This window comes from Thunnus thynnus, chromosome 23, assembly GCF_963924715.1.
Source record: "Thunnus thynnus chromosome 23, fThuThy2.1, whole genome shotgun sequence".
NCBI lineage: Eukaryota > Metazoa > Chordata > Actinopteri > Scombriformes > Scombridae > Thunnus > Thunnus thynnus.
Window position 1 is genome coordinate 19511155 of NC_089539.1, and position 16735 is coordinate 19527889.

General features: G+C 38.6%; 1 protein-coding gene across 9 annotated transcripts in view; it reads left to right on the forward strand.

Moving 5' to 3' along the window:
- Nucleotides 1-16735, forward strand: part of syt1a (synaptotagmin Ia) — a 203969-nt gene that overhangs the window by 171693 nt on the left and 15541 nt on the right. For all 9 annotated transcript variants that reach the window (XM_067581625.1, XM_067581624.1, XM_067581628.1 and 6 more), the window contains 3 exons: nucleotides 6630-6797; nucleotides 10614-10781; nucleotides 14674-14791. In XM_067581625.1, the coding sequence (XP_067437726.1) occupies nucleotides 6630-6797; nucleotides 10614-10781; nucleotides 14674-14791 (454 nt within the window). The remainder of the gene's footprint in view (nucleotides 1-6629; nucleotides 6798-10613; nucleotides 10782-14673; nucleotides 14792-16735) is intronic.

A 16735-nucleotide genomic window follows, 5' to 3' on the forward strand; every position in this document is an offset into this window, starting at 1 on the left:
TTGGTTGTTCTCTGAATTTGTTTCTTTCTACTTGATTGAAAACAGCCCCTGCAGATATCCATCTGCTTTATTTTTTCCACTGACTGAGTTTTAAAAAACAGAATGAGGAAACACATCAACTTCCTGGCGCCAGATGTTGTGTGACAGATAATAGACGCGGTGCGTGAGCACAATGCTGTCCCTCACTGGGCTAGCTAACTCCCCATTATAAACAGAACTGACAGCCTGAGATTAGACAGTAACACTCACTGCTCCTAGAGTACACACTGACTCACACACTGGCATAGGTACATCCACCTAATCTACACAAAATTTGGTGTAAAAATGTCTTCATGCAGTTTGTGTCCCCTTGACTGGTCAATAATCAAACATTTGTAGCAATCAAATTGTGCAATATTTATCAATACACATATTACAGAGTCAATAATGATAGTAATAAAATTCAAAGGTGCAGATGTCATTAGTGTTCAGTCAACCAGGACCTTATTTCTTTTAGAGACAATATGACAAAGTATTGAGTCATTTCATAGAAAGGGATATTATGTGAACAATATTACATTTCACAGAGTTGATCTGTCATATAGTTAGAGGCAGACAGGTCTCTCTGTGAGGTTCCTGATTACACTGGTAATAAGCTCCACAGTGGAGCTAAACTGTAATGAATGGATGACAGTTTTCACGGTTTGTGACGGTGACCTCAGAGAAGCTCAGCTCACTGCCACTCTGTCTGCCTCTGAAGTTAAAGAAGCTCGCAACAGGCAGACCTAAAAACCGAGGTAGGCAGCCGTTCATCTGACCCACTTTCAGCTCAGTGACAGACACAGTCCAGAGGCACAGCAGTCTTCAGGAAATGTTTTTTTTTCTTAATCCTTAGGATTTCAGGCCCATGCAATCAATGTGAACACCATATAACTGCTCAAGGAGACCTGGCACAGGTGATTGGTTGAACACCTTGTCTGTGTGTTCCTTTATACAGTAGAAAGCCAAGAGATGATCTGGGAACTGTGTGAAATTTCTGTAATCACTGAATAGGTGGCTTTTAAATAGGGAGTATTATGGAGAACAATAATGGTCTTGTTAGGGTAGATTTTGCAGTTAGAGAATGATTTTTAATTACTGTTGAACAATGAAGCTGTTATTCTTCATTGTTTCTCTTACCTTTTCATGCGATGAAATTGCATTGTTCCAATAAGCCAATTTGAAGTGCCCCCCTGTGTGATGTCACAAATGGGGGGGAAAAAGCCCAGTATCCCTAGCAGTTGTGCTCATATTGGATGATTCTGCAGTGCACCGTTTTCCCTCCAATGCCAACATTCAGCACCAGTAGTTGGGTTGGTAGATGGGCAGTGGAACAAGCTGTAAACACAACACTGACATATTATCAACTCATAAAGTTGATGTGGCGAAGTTGTTAGCAAACAATTGGCATTCATTTGGAGATGTGTTTCTGGCCAGTTTAAGTTCAATATTCAATCTCCTTGTAGCTCTTTTTGGTCTCCATCAGCTCCTGTTCTGGCTCCTTAACTAATTAATGTTCAACTATGTTCACTAGCTAGGTGCTAATTTTGTCTATTCGGTGCTGGGCAGGTTGTGTGAAGTGGGTTTATCAGAGCTTTTTCACTATAAACAGCTGCCTGCTGCTGCTGCAAACTGTTAGGGCCTGTACAACCAAAACATTGTGCTGAAAATGCTAAATGAAAGGAACTGCAGATTAGGTTGATGGGTTTGTCACTACAAGTGACCCATTTTACATTACACATCATTAGATCCACTGTGTAGTGCAGGTTTTGCTATTCCGTAGTTGCCATGTGCAGATATTGTAGAACAACATTGCATTTTATACTCAAAAATGTTGTCGAAAATCTGGTGTTTTGCCAGATCACCCATTATCAGTATTTTGCTTGGTGATGGGGTGGTAAAAAAATGAATCATATTCGGTTTTCTAATTTAGGGTCTGAGTCAGATTTTATTGTGCTAGATGTGATGTTTAGATATGCTATGCCAATGGAAGGGGCAGAGCCATCATTAGTACCAGCCAATCAGTGTAGTGGATCATGAATAATGCTACTGCTATGTTTATGAACCCTAAACAGCCTGTTTCAGTAAATGTGCTTTTAGAATTCTGGAAACTGAGTAACTTTTGGTTAAACTTAACAACATTTGGTAAAAAATTGTCACAAGTAAGCTTCATAAACACATGTGAGTCTAAAAAATGAGAAAATACACCCTTTAAAATTCTGCCATAAGTCCTAACTAATTGATTGTCTGAGTTTCGAAGGACTTTGGGTCTTATGATGACTTAAAAGCTGTGTTGCTAAATTTATCATCCCCGCCATGAAAAAGGGGGAAACACTGGTTTATTTGTATTTAGACTGAGGCAAGAATATTAGACTGAGTGGGAAAAGACTTACAGATTAATGTCAGGTCCTCATGGCAAAAAGCCTCATCTTTGTTTCTGTCTGTTAACCACCGCAAATGGCTGCTGCCCCTAGTGTTGATGACACCGGGTTTATACACTAATGAGACGAAAGGTTTTGTAAAGGATCCAAATCACTCAGGGAGCGGCGATGCGGCTACATCAGGCAAATACACAGCAAATGAACCACAAAGAGCCCTCTCAGCACAGCAGGAAGAGAATTATAATGTCATTCCTACTTTCAACATCATTACCATATTCATTGCTCTTTCCGCAGGTCAAGAGCAGGCCTATTGTATTGTGTCCAGTCAGAATATGTGAATTTTAAACTCATCATTAAGAAGGGATGAATTTCAAAACATTCAGGTTATTTTTTTTATTTATTTCAGAATATCCCCTATACAATTCACGTCTAAAAATAACACACAAAGCATCTGCAGTAAATACTGGTCAGGAAAAGGACTATTGGAAGTGTGTATGTATGTGTGTTTAGAGTGACAGCAGAGCCGTGATGCATTGGGACAAAGCCCTCCAAGATAAGCTGCCAAGGGCTGAATCACCACCCTGTACCCATTCTGGGTCTTGGACACACACAAACAGAGAGGGGTTAATACCAGCAGCCCTCTGCTGCGATAGAGCCTGAGTCCTTAGTTAAACTGAAACACACATACAGATGTGCAAACACGCGGCCGCAGTTGGGTTTTTTCTCTCTAAAAGGTGCAATGGTCAATTGCCAGGTGTTTAAATTTTTAAATGGTAGTTATAATTTGTCTGGAAATGAATAATAGAATATTTGATCAGTTGAAATCCAGGTAAATAATCAAAGACAGGCTTTTCTCTGATTTAAATTGGTATAAATCAAATACTTTTGGATTTTGAAGGTAACCTTGGACTATGAGAAATGGTGATGGGACATTATTCATAATTTTTAACTATTTTTTTGGACTAAATGACTAAATAATAAGGTTGGCAATATTCTATTTTGTGGACAAATTGCATGAAAAGATCAATACTTTTACTATTTCCCTGCCCTGTATGTGGCACTCAGCCAAAAGCCCATTTGGCCCTACTGAAGAAGTAAAGCTTTAAAATCGGGTCACAAATACAGTATATGCAGTAGTTACTGTAGTTAGTTATACTCTCGTTTCTAAAAAAGGCTCTAAAAAAGAGTCATTAACTTTTTTATTAAACAATACTCAATCATTAGTCACAGCTCTACAGTATGTACTCTACTCACAGTGCATGCAAGAAATGAAGCAGTTTAAATGAAATGGTAGCAGCTGGAAAATTAGCATATAATACCAAACTCCTCCATTATTGTAATTGAAGAGGGTTCTCCAAAAAGTCACTCCTTTCACTTACACCAATTTTGAGAAAACAAGGAAGAAAAGGTGAATTTAGCGACAGCTCAGTAGCTTCACAGTTGGGGGTTAAGTGAAATTTAGGCAGGGAGGAGGGGTATAGTTTATGCATAGTTTTACTGCCAGACGTGCTATCTGCTTGGTTTGAATTTTTTCAAAGGTATTTTTAATTAGTTTTAGGAAAGCCCCTCTTGAGTTTGTTGTGAACGTCATACAGCATCAAGGAAGATACAATTAGATGAAGCAGCACACTGCATATCAACATTTCGAACCACTTCCTGCTCTTATCTCTTGTCAAGCATCAGTGCCTCTCCGAATAAAGATGGTGTGACATGCTGTGTTTGCCACAGACTGTGCTGATGGATGGGTGGAAATCAGAAGGACAGCATGCGAGGATGAATTGCAACACTCGAAATACAAGTGCCGTTTCACAGCGCTACAGTGCAAAACATGGTTATGGTGTCCTTATATTTAGGTTTAGGTAAATGACAGCTCTGATAATTGCAAGCCTTATGTTTGCCTTATGAGGTATGTAGATATTTCACTGTAGGTGATCCTGATGAGCTACACGCGTAGGTGTGCAATTATAGAAATAATATTTATGTCAAAGTGATCCATTGAAATCACGACAGGATCTCATTTCAGAGTTTACAGTGTATTTTCGTGGTAATGTCAAGAAATTGTTGTGCATAACCTGAGCAGTTAATCTAGGAAGTCCCATTCTTTCCATAATGTGCTTATCTTGTGTCGGAGATTGTCATGTATGATGTTTGTGTGTGTGTACAGTTTACATGTGTATGTCTGTGGTACATTTACAGTATGTTGTGTGTAATCATCATCATCATCATCACTACATCATTCCATGAAGACCTTTCCCTACTGGAATCCCACCACCATCCAATGCAAAGCTGAACTTAGCACTGAGACAGATATAACATGGGAACTTGTGCCGCATGTATGTTTTTAATGACAGTAAGGGTTCATATACTGTAGTGGAAGGTAAACTTACCTACACTGACATGAATTGTAAAGATAGTACATGGCATTGTAAGTACTGACAAACTGATGTAAGGTACACAAGAGCAGCTTCTTTTAGCACATTGGAGTTTTAATATATAAACACTTCTCAGGGAAAGAGCTGCTCCACACGGAAATAATCTCATTAGTTGAGTTAAACAGTAATGTGTGAAGGCAAACAGCCACAGTTTGTAAAGCGGAAGCATCAGTTAGTGTCTGACAAACCTGAAAAGCAAAGATTTCATTCTGAGAGTTAGAAGCTCAATACTACTCATGTTTGTATGGAGCTAAACCTGGGGGGTGATTACTGTTGCTCTGCATGAAGACCGAAACAGCTAGCTTTGCTCTGTCCAAAGTTAATAAATTTGCTCTCCAACATCTCTAAAGTGAACTAATTAACACGTTGTGTCATGCTTGTTTAATCCATATACAAACAGAAATCTGAAAACAACAAATTGTGGTGGTAGACGGAGATAAATAGTGTAACTAATGTTCACACTGGTTGCCTGGCAACCTCACAGTAACAACAAGACTGCTCCCAGCTGTTGTTTGTCAAGGTATAGTAACAGTTACTGTATGTAAGTCCCTGTAAAACCACGTTTTCTCATTTTTACAACTTTGTTTATGAACTGAGTACACAAACACAATATAAAGTGTTAATCAGTGAGCTGTAGAGGTGCTGGTAGGAATATTTGTCCGCTTTGGACAGAGCCAGGCTAGCTGGTCCTCCTGTTTCCAGGCTTTATGCTAAGTTAAGCTAATGGCCTCTTAGCTCCAGCTCTAATGCACAGACATCAATCTTCTCATCTGACTCTTGGCAAGAATGCAATTAAGCACATTTCCTAAACAACAGCAATGACTGGCTTTTTCACTGATTTAGACTAAGCCATAATCTTAGAAGCCAAGTAGACTAACTATCTATTTTAGCAAGACAGTTAGGTGGATAAATGTTTTTTGGAGGTTGGGAGGTCTATAGGCTAACTGGATAGCCTAGTAGCCTAGTATGACTATACTGCCTACATCTTGTTTGACTACACACCTTTTTTTAACAACTAATAAGATTGTTTCAGAGCAGCTCTGTTTCTGAGAATTGTGTAAGTATCTCAAAATGCTACCTTTGTTTAGTAAAAATAAATAAAAACATAGATCACTGTTTTTCTGTCTGTATAATTGATTTTCCTTCACATTGGTGGTTGTTTGCCTTATGATGATTGCCAACTGGAGGTCAGTGTTTCCCACTTTTTTTATTGGTTTCACCACACAGTAAACCGATGCAGCTCCTGACAGCTGTAGAGCTCCATGGCTGAGTGCCCTGGTCAGCCTCCAGATTGCAACTTGATGGCTGCCTGATAGGAAGTTGATTGACTGACTAGCTAGGCCTCCTGAGAGGCCTTTGAGTAGAGCCACTGACTGGCAGGTCAATCAGCCTCCCATTGTGGTTATCAATTATCAGCCTTATGTGAAGAGAAACAGTCCTCTTATTCCTGGTCTGACACATCCTGACCTTCACCATCTCTTCAGCCGCTGCCAGGATCTGCCAATATAACCTTATAATACTGGCACCACATCCCAGAAAAATGGCACTGAATCATCATTAAGGCACCGTTATGAAGGAATGATTGCTGGTGATATCAAAAGATGAGATATGTGACTAAAAATCCAATGTTCCTGAAGGTCTTGCCGTTCTGATTAAGAAATATTTCTAGGTATTACTTTAACCAAGATATGGATGCTCTGGATGGATGTTGGTGGGATGAAGGTGAAGATTATTGTGATGTAGATTTGTGGACATTCTGATTTCCCTCTCTTCTCTACCCTTCGTCTTCCTTTCGCAGCTCATGGTGGGGATCATTCAGGCGGCAGAGCTGCCCGCTATGGACATGGGTGGCACATCTGACCCATATGTGAAGGTCTACCTGCTGCCTGACAAGAAGAAGAAGTTTGAGACCAAGGTCCACAGGAAGACCCTCAATCCTGTCTTCAATGAGCAGTTCACCTTCAAGGTACACCTTACATTAAAAGTTTAATTTCAGAGCTTAGATGCTGAAAAGGCCTTTGATAGGCAGGACTGGCTGTATTCATTTAAAGTCTTGGCCAAGTTTGGGTTTGGCCAGTTGTTTATTAATTGGTAAAAACCCTTTATCATGAACCCCGGGCCAAAATTAGCAGACAGATCTTAACAGCGTTTCCTTTGAGTAGATCAAGTTGACAGATCTGCCCTTTGTCTCCAGGACTCTGTCGTGTCTCAATTAGAAAGGATTCTGATATAAAGGGTTTCAAAGTGGATCAGACAAATCATAAAATTAATCTCCTGGCAGATAAAGTAATTTTGTACTTAACAGACCCTGGTAAGTCCCTCACCAAATTACAGATTCTATTAAAAAGCTCATGGTGTTATTTCAGGATATAAGGTGAACTGGGAAGAAAGTGAAATTATTCCACTAACGAGTTTTGATTACAAGTATCAGCAGTATTTAAGTGGCTTCCGAGTGGTATAAAATATCTTGGAATAACTATAGATAATGACCTTAAAATGTGTACAAACTCAATTACCTCAATTGAAGATGATCTACGTAGGTGAATGAGTTTGCCTGTTACTCTAATTAGCAGAGATGACTGTGTGAAAATGAATATACTACCAATGTTACAATATCTCTCCAGTCCTGGCTCATTCCACTACCTCAAACTTTTTTTTATAACCCTCAACAAACATGTCAGACAATTTACATTTATATTGGAAAGTGCACAGGGTATCTATGGAAAAATTAATGTGGGATTATAGATCTGGGGGTCTTCAATTACCCAATTTTAAAATGTGTTGTTTGTCAGCTCAAATGCAATTTATTTCATCCTTTTTTTGAGGGCGACGGTGTCCCCTCCTGGATACAAATTGGATTGCATCCCCTGAAAGAAAAGTTATTAAGTGATTTTATTTATAAATGGAAATCCAGAATTAGAAATATGCAACAGGACAGACAATCCCAATGTAAAGCATTTGATTAAAATATGGTGTGAGACTCATGGAAGCCTTGGACTGAAAATGGGACTGTCACCAAAAACACTTTTGAGACTAAATGAATTCATGCCCATGACTCCAAATAACCAGATTCTGGAGACTGTTATGAACAAGGACCTCTCATGTCCTTTGAACAACTGAAGAGGAAGTATGACTTGTTCAGCAAGACCTTCTTCTGCTATCAGTTAAGATCTTTTCTTAGAACCAACCTGGGCAACAAATTTATTTCTAAAATGTACTTCTTACTGCTGAATTAGGGCCCAAAGCCAGGTTTGCACAAATCTAGAGCAAGATGGGAATCAGATCTGAATTGATGGACAGCTCTGGTCAGATTTATGTCAAGGGATTTTGTCAGCTACCATTAAAACCCAGTACAGACTGTTTCACTATAATTTCTCCATCAGCTGTACCACACTCCACAGAAACTCCAATAAATCCAAAAAATGCTTCAGATGTGGTATAGAGGTCGGCTCCTTCCTGCACTGTAACTGGCTTTGTACAAAAGTTGAGGCCCTTTTGGTACGACTTCTGTGACACCTTGATCAAGATCACAGGAGCTACCTTCCCATTAGATCCTGAGCTCTGCTTACTTGGGAATCTCACAAGTGTCAGTATATCTTCAACTAATTCCCATATTAAATTTATGGAAATTGCTTTTATGTGGCCAGGAAATGCATAACAGTGACATGGAAATCTGATTCCCCTCTCCTCATTGATAGACGGTCAGTCTTTGGAAATGAACAGTTGTATTCCTCTTGAAAAGATCACATACAGTCTTAGAAATGGATATACCTTTCTGAAAATTTGGCAGCCTTACCTAGAGTATATAAGCACTGATATATATATATCACTGATGCCACCATAGGGATGTGATAATTTCTGGTTAGCCAGAAGGCCTCTTTAAAGGATATAACACCGTGTTGGTGCAGCGTTTTTTGTTTTTCTAATTGGGTTTATGCAGGAAGGATAGGGAATCAGGGTTTCTTTGGTGTTGTGTGTTCTGTATAATTGTGAAGAATAAATCCGAAAAATAAAGTGTTCAAAAAAAAGTTTAATTTCATTTGCATGCACAAAAACATGTTGTTTTTGTAGCTGGAGATCTTTTGGTTCCGCTGTGCAGCCATGAATGCTGAGAAGGTGTGGAGACAGCAACCAGCTGGCACATTAACAAGCTCCTGACAGAATATCTCTCACACACACACACAGTTACATTCACATACACACACACACACACAGTGAGGCTCGGTGTGATTGGGATTAACACAGGCAGATGCACCACTACACCCTGGCCCTGCCTCGGCTATAATGGATGCATGGCTGTTGCTCAGCAGTGGGGAAAGTTTTGTTATTCACCCAGCAGAGAAGAGCGCAGGTGTTGGTGAAAGTTAAGCATAATGTGATGTGATATCCATCTCAATACCAGATTTATTTTTGTGTTTTTTGTAATAATTCCAAATCTGTGATGCATCATGGAAAAAAAAAACAGGATAGGTGATTATAAACAGAGGTGACACTGTCAAGAATAAACTGTACTGAGATAATGTCAGGGACAAACCAGGGAGTCATATCTCCTTTTTTGTGATGTAACAAGTCATTTCCATTTTATTAGTTTTGTCTCAAAATGGAAGATAATCCAGGATCACAGGTACTGCTGTAAAACCCCCCACCTGTCTTTTACCTATCACAGGTTGTAGGCCTGATAACGCCGTCTGTCAGGGAGGGAGGTGGAAAGAGAAGCACCCAAAAGATCAACGTTCACCCACCCCAAAAACACACACATCTGCTTGACATGTAATTAACTTTAGATCAGATACTACAACTTTTTGCTGTGAAAGTCCAGAATTTACTATATGAGATTATAATCAGTGAAATTGAAACACCTTTTGATATAATGTGGTGCATCTACAATACTAATCACAGCTTCAGAGTTGAATCACTGCCTCTATGACACAGTCAATAATGACTGGACATTACAATCTGTACAAAGATAGGACTTACTGTTGGACCGGTTTACATTTAAATTTGCACATGTATACCTTGTTTCCATCACATTAATAAGCTGGGAAGAGCAAACTCAAGAGCTAACAAGCTCAAATGAAGATAAGTTCAAAGTTAGCTCAAAACAGCTAACTCCAGCTCACTTTTTTATATACTATGCACAACATGTCTACCCTTAGACAAGCTCTTTTTCTGTACCAGTAGTGTTTTTCCTTCCTCAGCACAGCAACATCTTTAATTACACTCCTGTCAGCTTTTTTGGATTGGAGTCAGTCAGTGCAGGCATGTTTATTTGAGTCTTGTCAAGAAAAATGACACTGGTTCTCTTTGAATTAAAAAGAGCGGATGCAAAAATACATATGCGCTAACCCCTGAGACAAAATTGTAAACAACCTGGATGTCAAACTGTCTTTAAGAAAAATACATTTAAAACGTCTTAATTATTATTTAGACACTGGAATGACAACAGGGCTGCAAACTCTGTTTCCTCTTTTAATCGCCCGCTTTTTAAAAATTGATTTTCAGTGAATCATTTATTATTTTATGTTGTTTTATTTAATCTTTTTATGTATTTATGCTGTGTTCTGTTTTTATTATAAAGTGCTTTGTAACTGTTTTGAAAAGTGCTGTATAAATAAAGTTTATTATTATTATTATGATTATTTAATGGCTGAAAATAAAGTTTGATGGCCATCATTATACTTGACAAGCCACCCATTTATATACTATGTGTTGGAAACACTGTCTGTGCTAATGTTTATGTTTCTAACCCTTTTTGACCAGATATTATCGTCCTCTTCTTCAGGTCCCCTATGTAGAGCTTGGTGGGAAGACACTGGTAATGACGGTGTACGATTTCGACCGCTTCTCCAAACATGATGCCATTGGTGACATTAAGGTGCCCATGAACAAGGTGGACTTCAGCCACATAACAGAGGAGTGGCGGGATCTGCAGAGCGCAGAGAAGGAGGAGGTGAGGCTTATAAAAACCTGCGTAGGCAGATACATATGCCAGAAGTTCAATCTCTTCCTACAAAATGGGAAATGAGGTTTGAATTCATTTTGTTACACATGTCTAAGTGTCAAGACTCAGATTTGTACATGTAGTATAGCTGCTGTTTCTGTAATAATAGTATTCGTATTGGTGCTTGCATAAGTGATAACACAATGATTATTTTGCTGTGTTCAGCTAGCCATTTGTGCTTGAACCACAAACGTGGTGCCGTGGCTGATGTAATCCATCTCTCCTGGAAATGTCACTTAATCAGATGTCCACACTTCCCCTTCAATTAATAGAAGTGTGACTTTCCAGGCAACAGTTCAAAAGATTCAATTTTCATGGTAAATGTCATGGCATATAGCACGTGTTGCCGGGGGAACTTCATCTTTAGCATTACGGTGGTTTGATTTAAAGGTTAATTATAACAGCGTCGAATGGCTGGTGGTGTTGTTTGAGTTTAAGGGCATCACTATACTTTCCTTAGCATATGGTCACACAGCTGCACCCGACAATTTTACGCAAGGCTTGAGACACTGGAGCGATGCTTTGCAGTGTTGAAGCTCAGCGGAGGGCAGTTGCGGAGGCAGACCTTGGAAATCACTATTTTTCACTACTGATTAAAAGTATTGAGACAGTGTATTTATTAACTGAACGCCCTAATCACAATGTGACAAGTGAACAGTAATTGCGAATGCATTAAGGTGACAATATGTGATCCATTTATCAAGAACCTTTTCATAATATGTGCACTGCCGGATGGTTTGCAGAATTCATGATATGCCTCCATTCCTTCAGCAACTCAGCCATTGTAACATTATAGGAGAAGCTAAAAACAGTTTATGATCTCAAACAAATCACTTTTTTTCAAGATTTACTGGCATTTTACTTTTATTTTTTAAACGTAAATAGACAAAGGAAAAGAAGGAATCATAAAAATCAAATAAACCACATCATATCACACCTAATCTCACACCAACCCTCCCTTCCAACTCTACTGGGCAAAACAATACAAAATCCTGGCATCAAATAGTAAGAATTCATAGCAAACTAACAATTAATTGAGAATTCATACTAACAAATTACTTTTTTTGAGATTAAGTTTTCTTAAGTGAGATGTTTGTGAGATTATAGCATCATGATCAACATAAAGGTTGCACTGAAGCAACATATAGTATAAAGTTCAGAATAAATGAAGGAAGAAACAATGTAAAATGTTCTATATGAGCACAACACAGTCTGACATCTGCAATATCCATGCAAAACTCATTCAGTTATATAGTCAATATAGGATGATTATACAGTATATGAAACAAGAGAATACATATTTCTTTTTTTGGTCATGTTATGATTTTATTAGAGTCAACAGAAAAGAGATAGAGACAGGAAATGAGGAGAAAGACAGATGAGGAATAAACCTAATTCCTAATTGGACTTGAATGAGGACATTTCAATTCGACTCAGGAACGCCCCGAAAAATACTTATTTCTGCTGTTTGTTTTCCATTTTTCTCTGTATTTTCTATTTCCTTGGAGGATACTCTTACTGCTTCAGGCCTCTTAAGATATTAAAATGAACTTTTTGCCGTAACCGCTCACAATGCAACTTGTGACAAGGTAATCTCAGGTAAACATTGACTCATTTTAAATGTTAACATGCCAAAAAAGTTTGGGCAACACAAGTTAGGTTGCAGTTTGAGGACTCAACATATCAGTCCGAATGCACTAAGAAAGAGGTGCTTTTTTCGGGTATAAATCTTTTAACAGTGAGCTCAGTAAAAAGGCAGAAGAGTGAATATGATTCAAGATTTAATACTCTACCTACACACAGGTGCACCAATCCTCTTTACTTTTAAGGTCAAATATGAAGTAGCGAGTTCAGGAAATGCCCTTTAAGTTGAAAAGGCAGCAGTTGGCCTTTTACAGTTCATGGAAAATATTAAAGGGTCTGGTCACTGCTCTCGACAGGTGTAATTAACCGTTGCTCCCTCTCTCTCGCCGGCCTCCAGGGGAGCCTGTATTTGTGTTGACGAAAACCCAGCCCTTGTCACCAAAGCAAGAGTATCTAGTCACTGGTTTTATAGTGCAACTAGCACTCAGGAGTAGTGGATGATATATTAAATGGAGGCGGGGGGGCTCTGCTCCCATTTACAGTACTTATATTTCCAACTCACTGATGATGATCTGCATGTGGAAATAAGCCTTGATTGGAACTTTATGAAAGGGTCCTGAAATAATACAAACGTCGATATTCAGGTTGGGTTTGCCGCCGATGTATAATCTCCATTCAAAATGGCCGCATGTAAAGCAGGTGTGACCCGAGGGAGAGTTCTTGACTGTGTCTGCTCCTCGTGTTGATAAGGGATATGGCAAGAATATGAATCGCTCTCCGCTCAGCGTATGATAATGAGGCTGTGTTGTGATGGTGATTTTTGTGAACCAGTGAAGTGATTGCTCTGAGTACTTTTCCCTTTGAAGTGATGAGTGACAAAACAAAAAGTGGGAGCCGATATTAGAGAGCATTCAAACCCAAACAAGAGACCCAATCCATAGAGCGAGATTGATAACATCTAAGATCTTCTTCACTACGACTGTGAAGCTATGACTCAGATATGCAGCGCGATTACATTTGACATGCTCTACTTTTTTTTTTTGGCACACAGTAAGACACTTTTTATAGATATGATGTATGTGTTTTGTTCCTTGTGTTAATTCTGATTCTACCTGACACAATTTAATCTTGAGTTTTAATGCTCTTTGATCATTTTCTATTTGAATAGCAGTAATAATACACCTGTCAAAGAGTCCAGGACTATGTCAATGATAGTAAAACTACAGAATACACTTTAAAAGTAAAAGTTTTTGCCACATACAGTGTAGATGTTCTATTACTATTATTGTACTAAGAGCTGCAGTAGTGCTAGCAGGCCTTGTTTGTAATAGTTCTAGTCACTTTAAATGAAATTTAATTAAATTGATTAATAACTAGTTGTATTTAATCAACAGACTTCTGGGGGTAGTCATAAAAGAAACAATTTTACAGTATGAACATGCTACAGCTGTATTTTTTCACCTTCTCATGATCACTGCTTATATCAGACATGCACTTAAAGTAGATTTTCTCGAAGGGGTAATTTTAATGTTCCTGATGATTGCAACCTCTCATATTGTCAAAGATCAATGTCAGTAGCAGCGATATACTGCATCTTAAGTTGTCTCTTCTGTAAGATTTTTGTCTGAAAAAGTCAAAACACAAGAGACATAAATGTCGTACTTCTCAAATGACATATGAAATCCACATATTGCTCTCTCCAAAACTGAGATTTATCTAGGATTATCTAGGTTTTACATAACCACTAAATTATGTATACTGACATTTTAATGCATATATTAGACTACATTGAAAACACTGTACATAGATATGTATGCATGATTGCAAGGCCATGTTTCAGCCAATTATGTAAATTTGCTGCATATATGTGCCTTGATTCAAACTGAACATTGTAATTATTGTAAACAACTCTCCAGTATAACCTCTGTATAACAGTGTCAGAGTACTGTACTTTAACTTTAACTACTATCAAACTATCACGTTTGAAATAGACATGCTAGTGCTTGCAGCTACATTTTATAATTGAAAGCTATCCTTTCTGTTCTGTTGTGAAGCTCAGAGACAAATAAACAACAGGTCGAGCATGTTAAAAAGGCAAAGAGCTTCAGATTCGGTTGACTGAACAATTTCTAATGTGCTCTGTTTTTTCCTCATCTGCCCTCTCAGTGAGCATCTGCTGTGCGCATGTGATGCAGTAAATTTAAATTTAGTGGTTGCTGTTAAAACTGTTCTCACCTTTGCAATGTCTCTCCAACAGCAAGAGAAGCTGGGCGATATCTGCTTCTCACTGCGATACGTTCCCACCGCCGGCAAGCTGACCGTAGTCATCCTTGAGGCCAAAAATCTGAAGAAAATGGATGTGGGAGGCTTGTCAGGTGAGGAGAATTGAAAGGTTGTGCATGTGTGCCCGCTGACTTTCCTTCTGACAGGCCCTTTGTCTGTAATTATACATGCACTGCAGCACTCGCTTTGCTTCTCCAACAACACTCCTAGCTTTTTTCCACAATCTATAATCATCGCTGGCCAAGGTTGTATCTGTCAAGGGAAAAAAGATGACATAAAGTAGAGTTTTTACCCCCCAAAAAATCAAAACAGTTTTATACAAATGTTCACATTGGTAGGAACAAAACTGCAATGCTCAGATCTAACGTTGTGTAGAAGACACATACGCAGCCATTAATGATTGTAGTACACACTAATGAAGACAATATTTTCAGCCCCAATGAAGAAAAAATGGAGAAGAAGAAAAAAATGAAACATATTTCTGCTGTGGTGAAGCTCTAACAATACACTTGTGTAAGAGTAAGATCAATAGATGACATTTATCACAATACATTCAAGTCTGAATTGCGGGTCTGATGTCATGGTAACAGAATATGCCACTTAGAGTTAGAGTTCATCTTGGACTGGATTTTGAACACCTGAGGACTGAGGACTGGTAAAAGCTGATATTTTGTCCCAAAATATGGGTTCTCTCACAGAATTTTATTCTTGTTCAGGTGTAAAAGCCTCTAAAAGCCTCTCTGTTTGTTTTGATTATTGAAGACTAAGGTTGAAACAGTCAGTTTGCTGATTAGTTGATCGTCAGTTATTTATCAAGCAAAAATACTAAACATTTCCTGGGTCCTGCCTCTCAAATGTGCAACTTTGCTGATTTAAAAAAAAAAATATCACTGCTAAGTGAATATTTTGGGGTTTTGGACTGTAAATGGGACAAAAGAAGCAGTTTGAAGATGCTTCTTTTGTCTCCAGGAACTTGCAAAAGGAAATTTTCACCATTTAAATTTTTTTTTCATTTAATCAGGTAGTCTCATTGAGATTCAGATCTCTTTTTGGTAGAGAGATCTGAGAACAAGAAACATTCCTAATTATACAAACCAGACAGCCTCAATCAACAAAGAATGAATAAAAACAGTTACAAGAGTCATAAAAAACATCAGATAATAAAGCATTAATATCTGCAAGCAGTATGAAATATGGTAGTCATTTCATTTAAAAGGTACATAACATCTGAAACCAGTTCTTCCAAGATTAGTGTGTACATATGAGATATCTAAGGTTAAGTAGTAACCGGCTTCAACAGTAGAGCTGTTATTTGTAAACTTAATGGACTAAATAAATGAATAGTCTTTAGTCACATCCCAAACTAAGTTTCACCGCTGAAATCCAACATTATACAATATGTGATAGATACAACACTTGGCTTCATGTTCATCATCCTGGAGCTAGACAACATATTGATCGGCCAATATCTAATTTTTGATCCTGTCAGCCCACACACATTTCACACACAGACACACACAGAGCCTCCACATGCACAAACCAAAAAAAAAACACAAATACAAAATCACACAATAAGCTGATCTCTTTCCCACCCTCCGTCTTCTCTTTTGACTTTCTGCAATGGTTTCATATAAATCCCCCAGTGTGCACTTCCCTCCCGCCTCAACTCTTTTTGCTGCAATTACCACACACCTGGGTCCACTTGCCTTCTGCCTGACAGCCCAGTCTCCCCATATAAGCCTAAACATCCTGCAGTACAGTAACACGGCACACATTAAAAGCTCCAGAGCTCCCTTTCATCTGTCAGACCAGCGCAAGCAGCCATTTGGCAGAAAAAAAGCCCTCCCCCGCTGCCATTTTATGCTACTGGCATTAGCTCTCACCTGTGCCCATTTGCATCATGGGACTGTCAACATTTTGAGTTGTCAGCCACATTGACAAACCAGTATGAAAAAGGTGTGAATCTGTGAATCTGTTCTGTTTGAGGGCCAGATTTCTCTCTTAGACAGAGAGGAAATAGCTGGGAAGCCAGACAG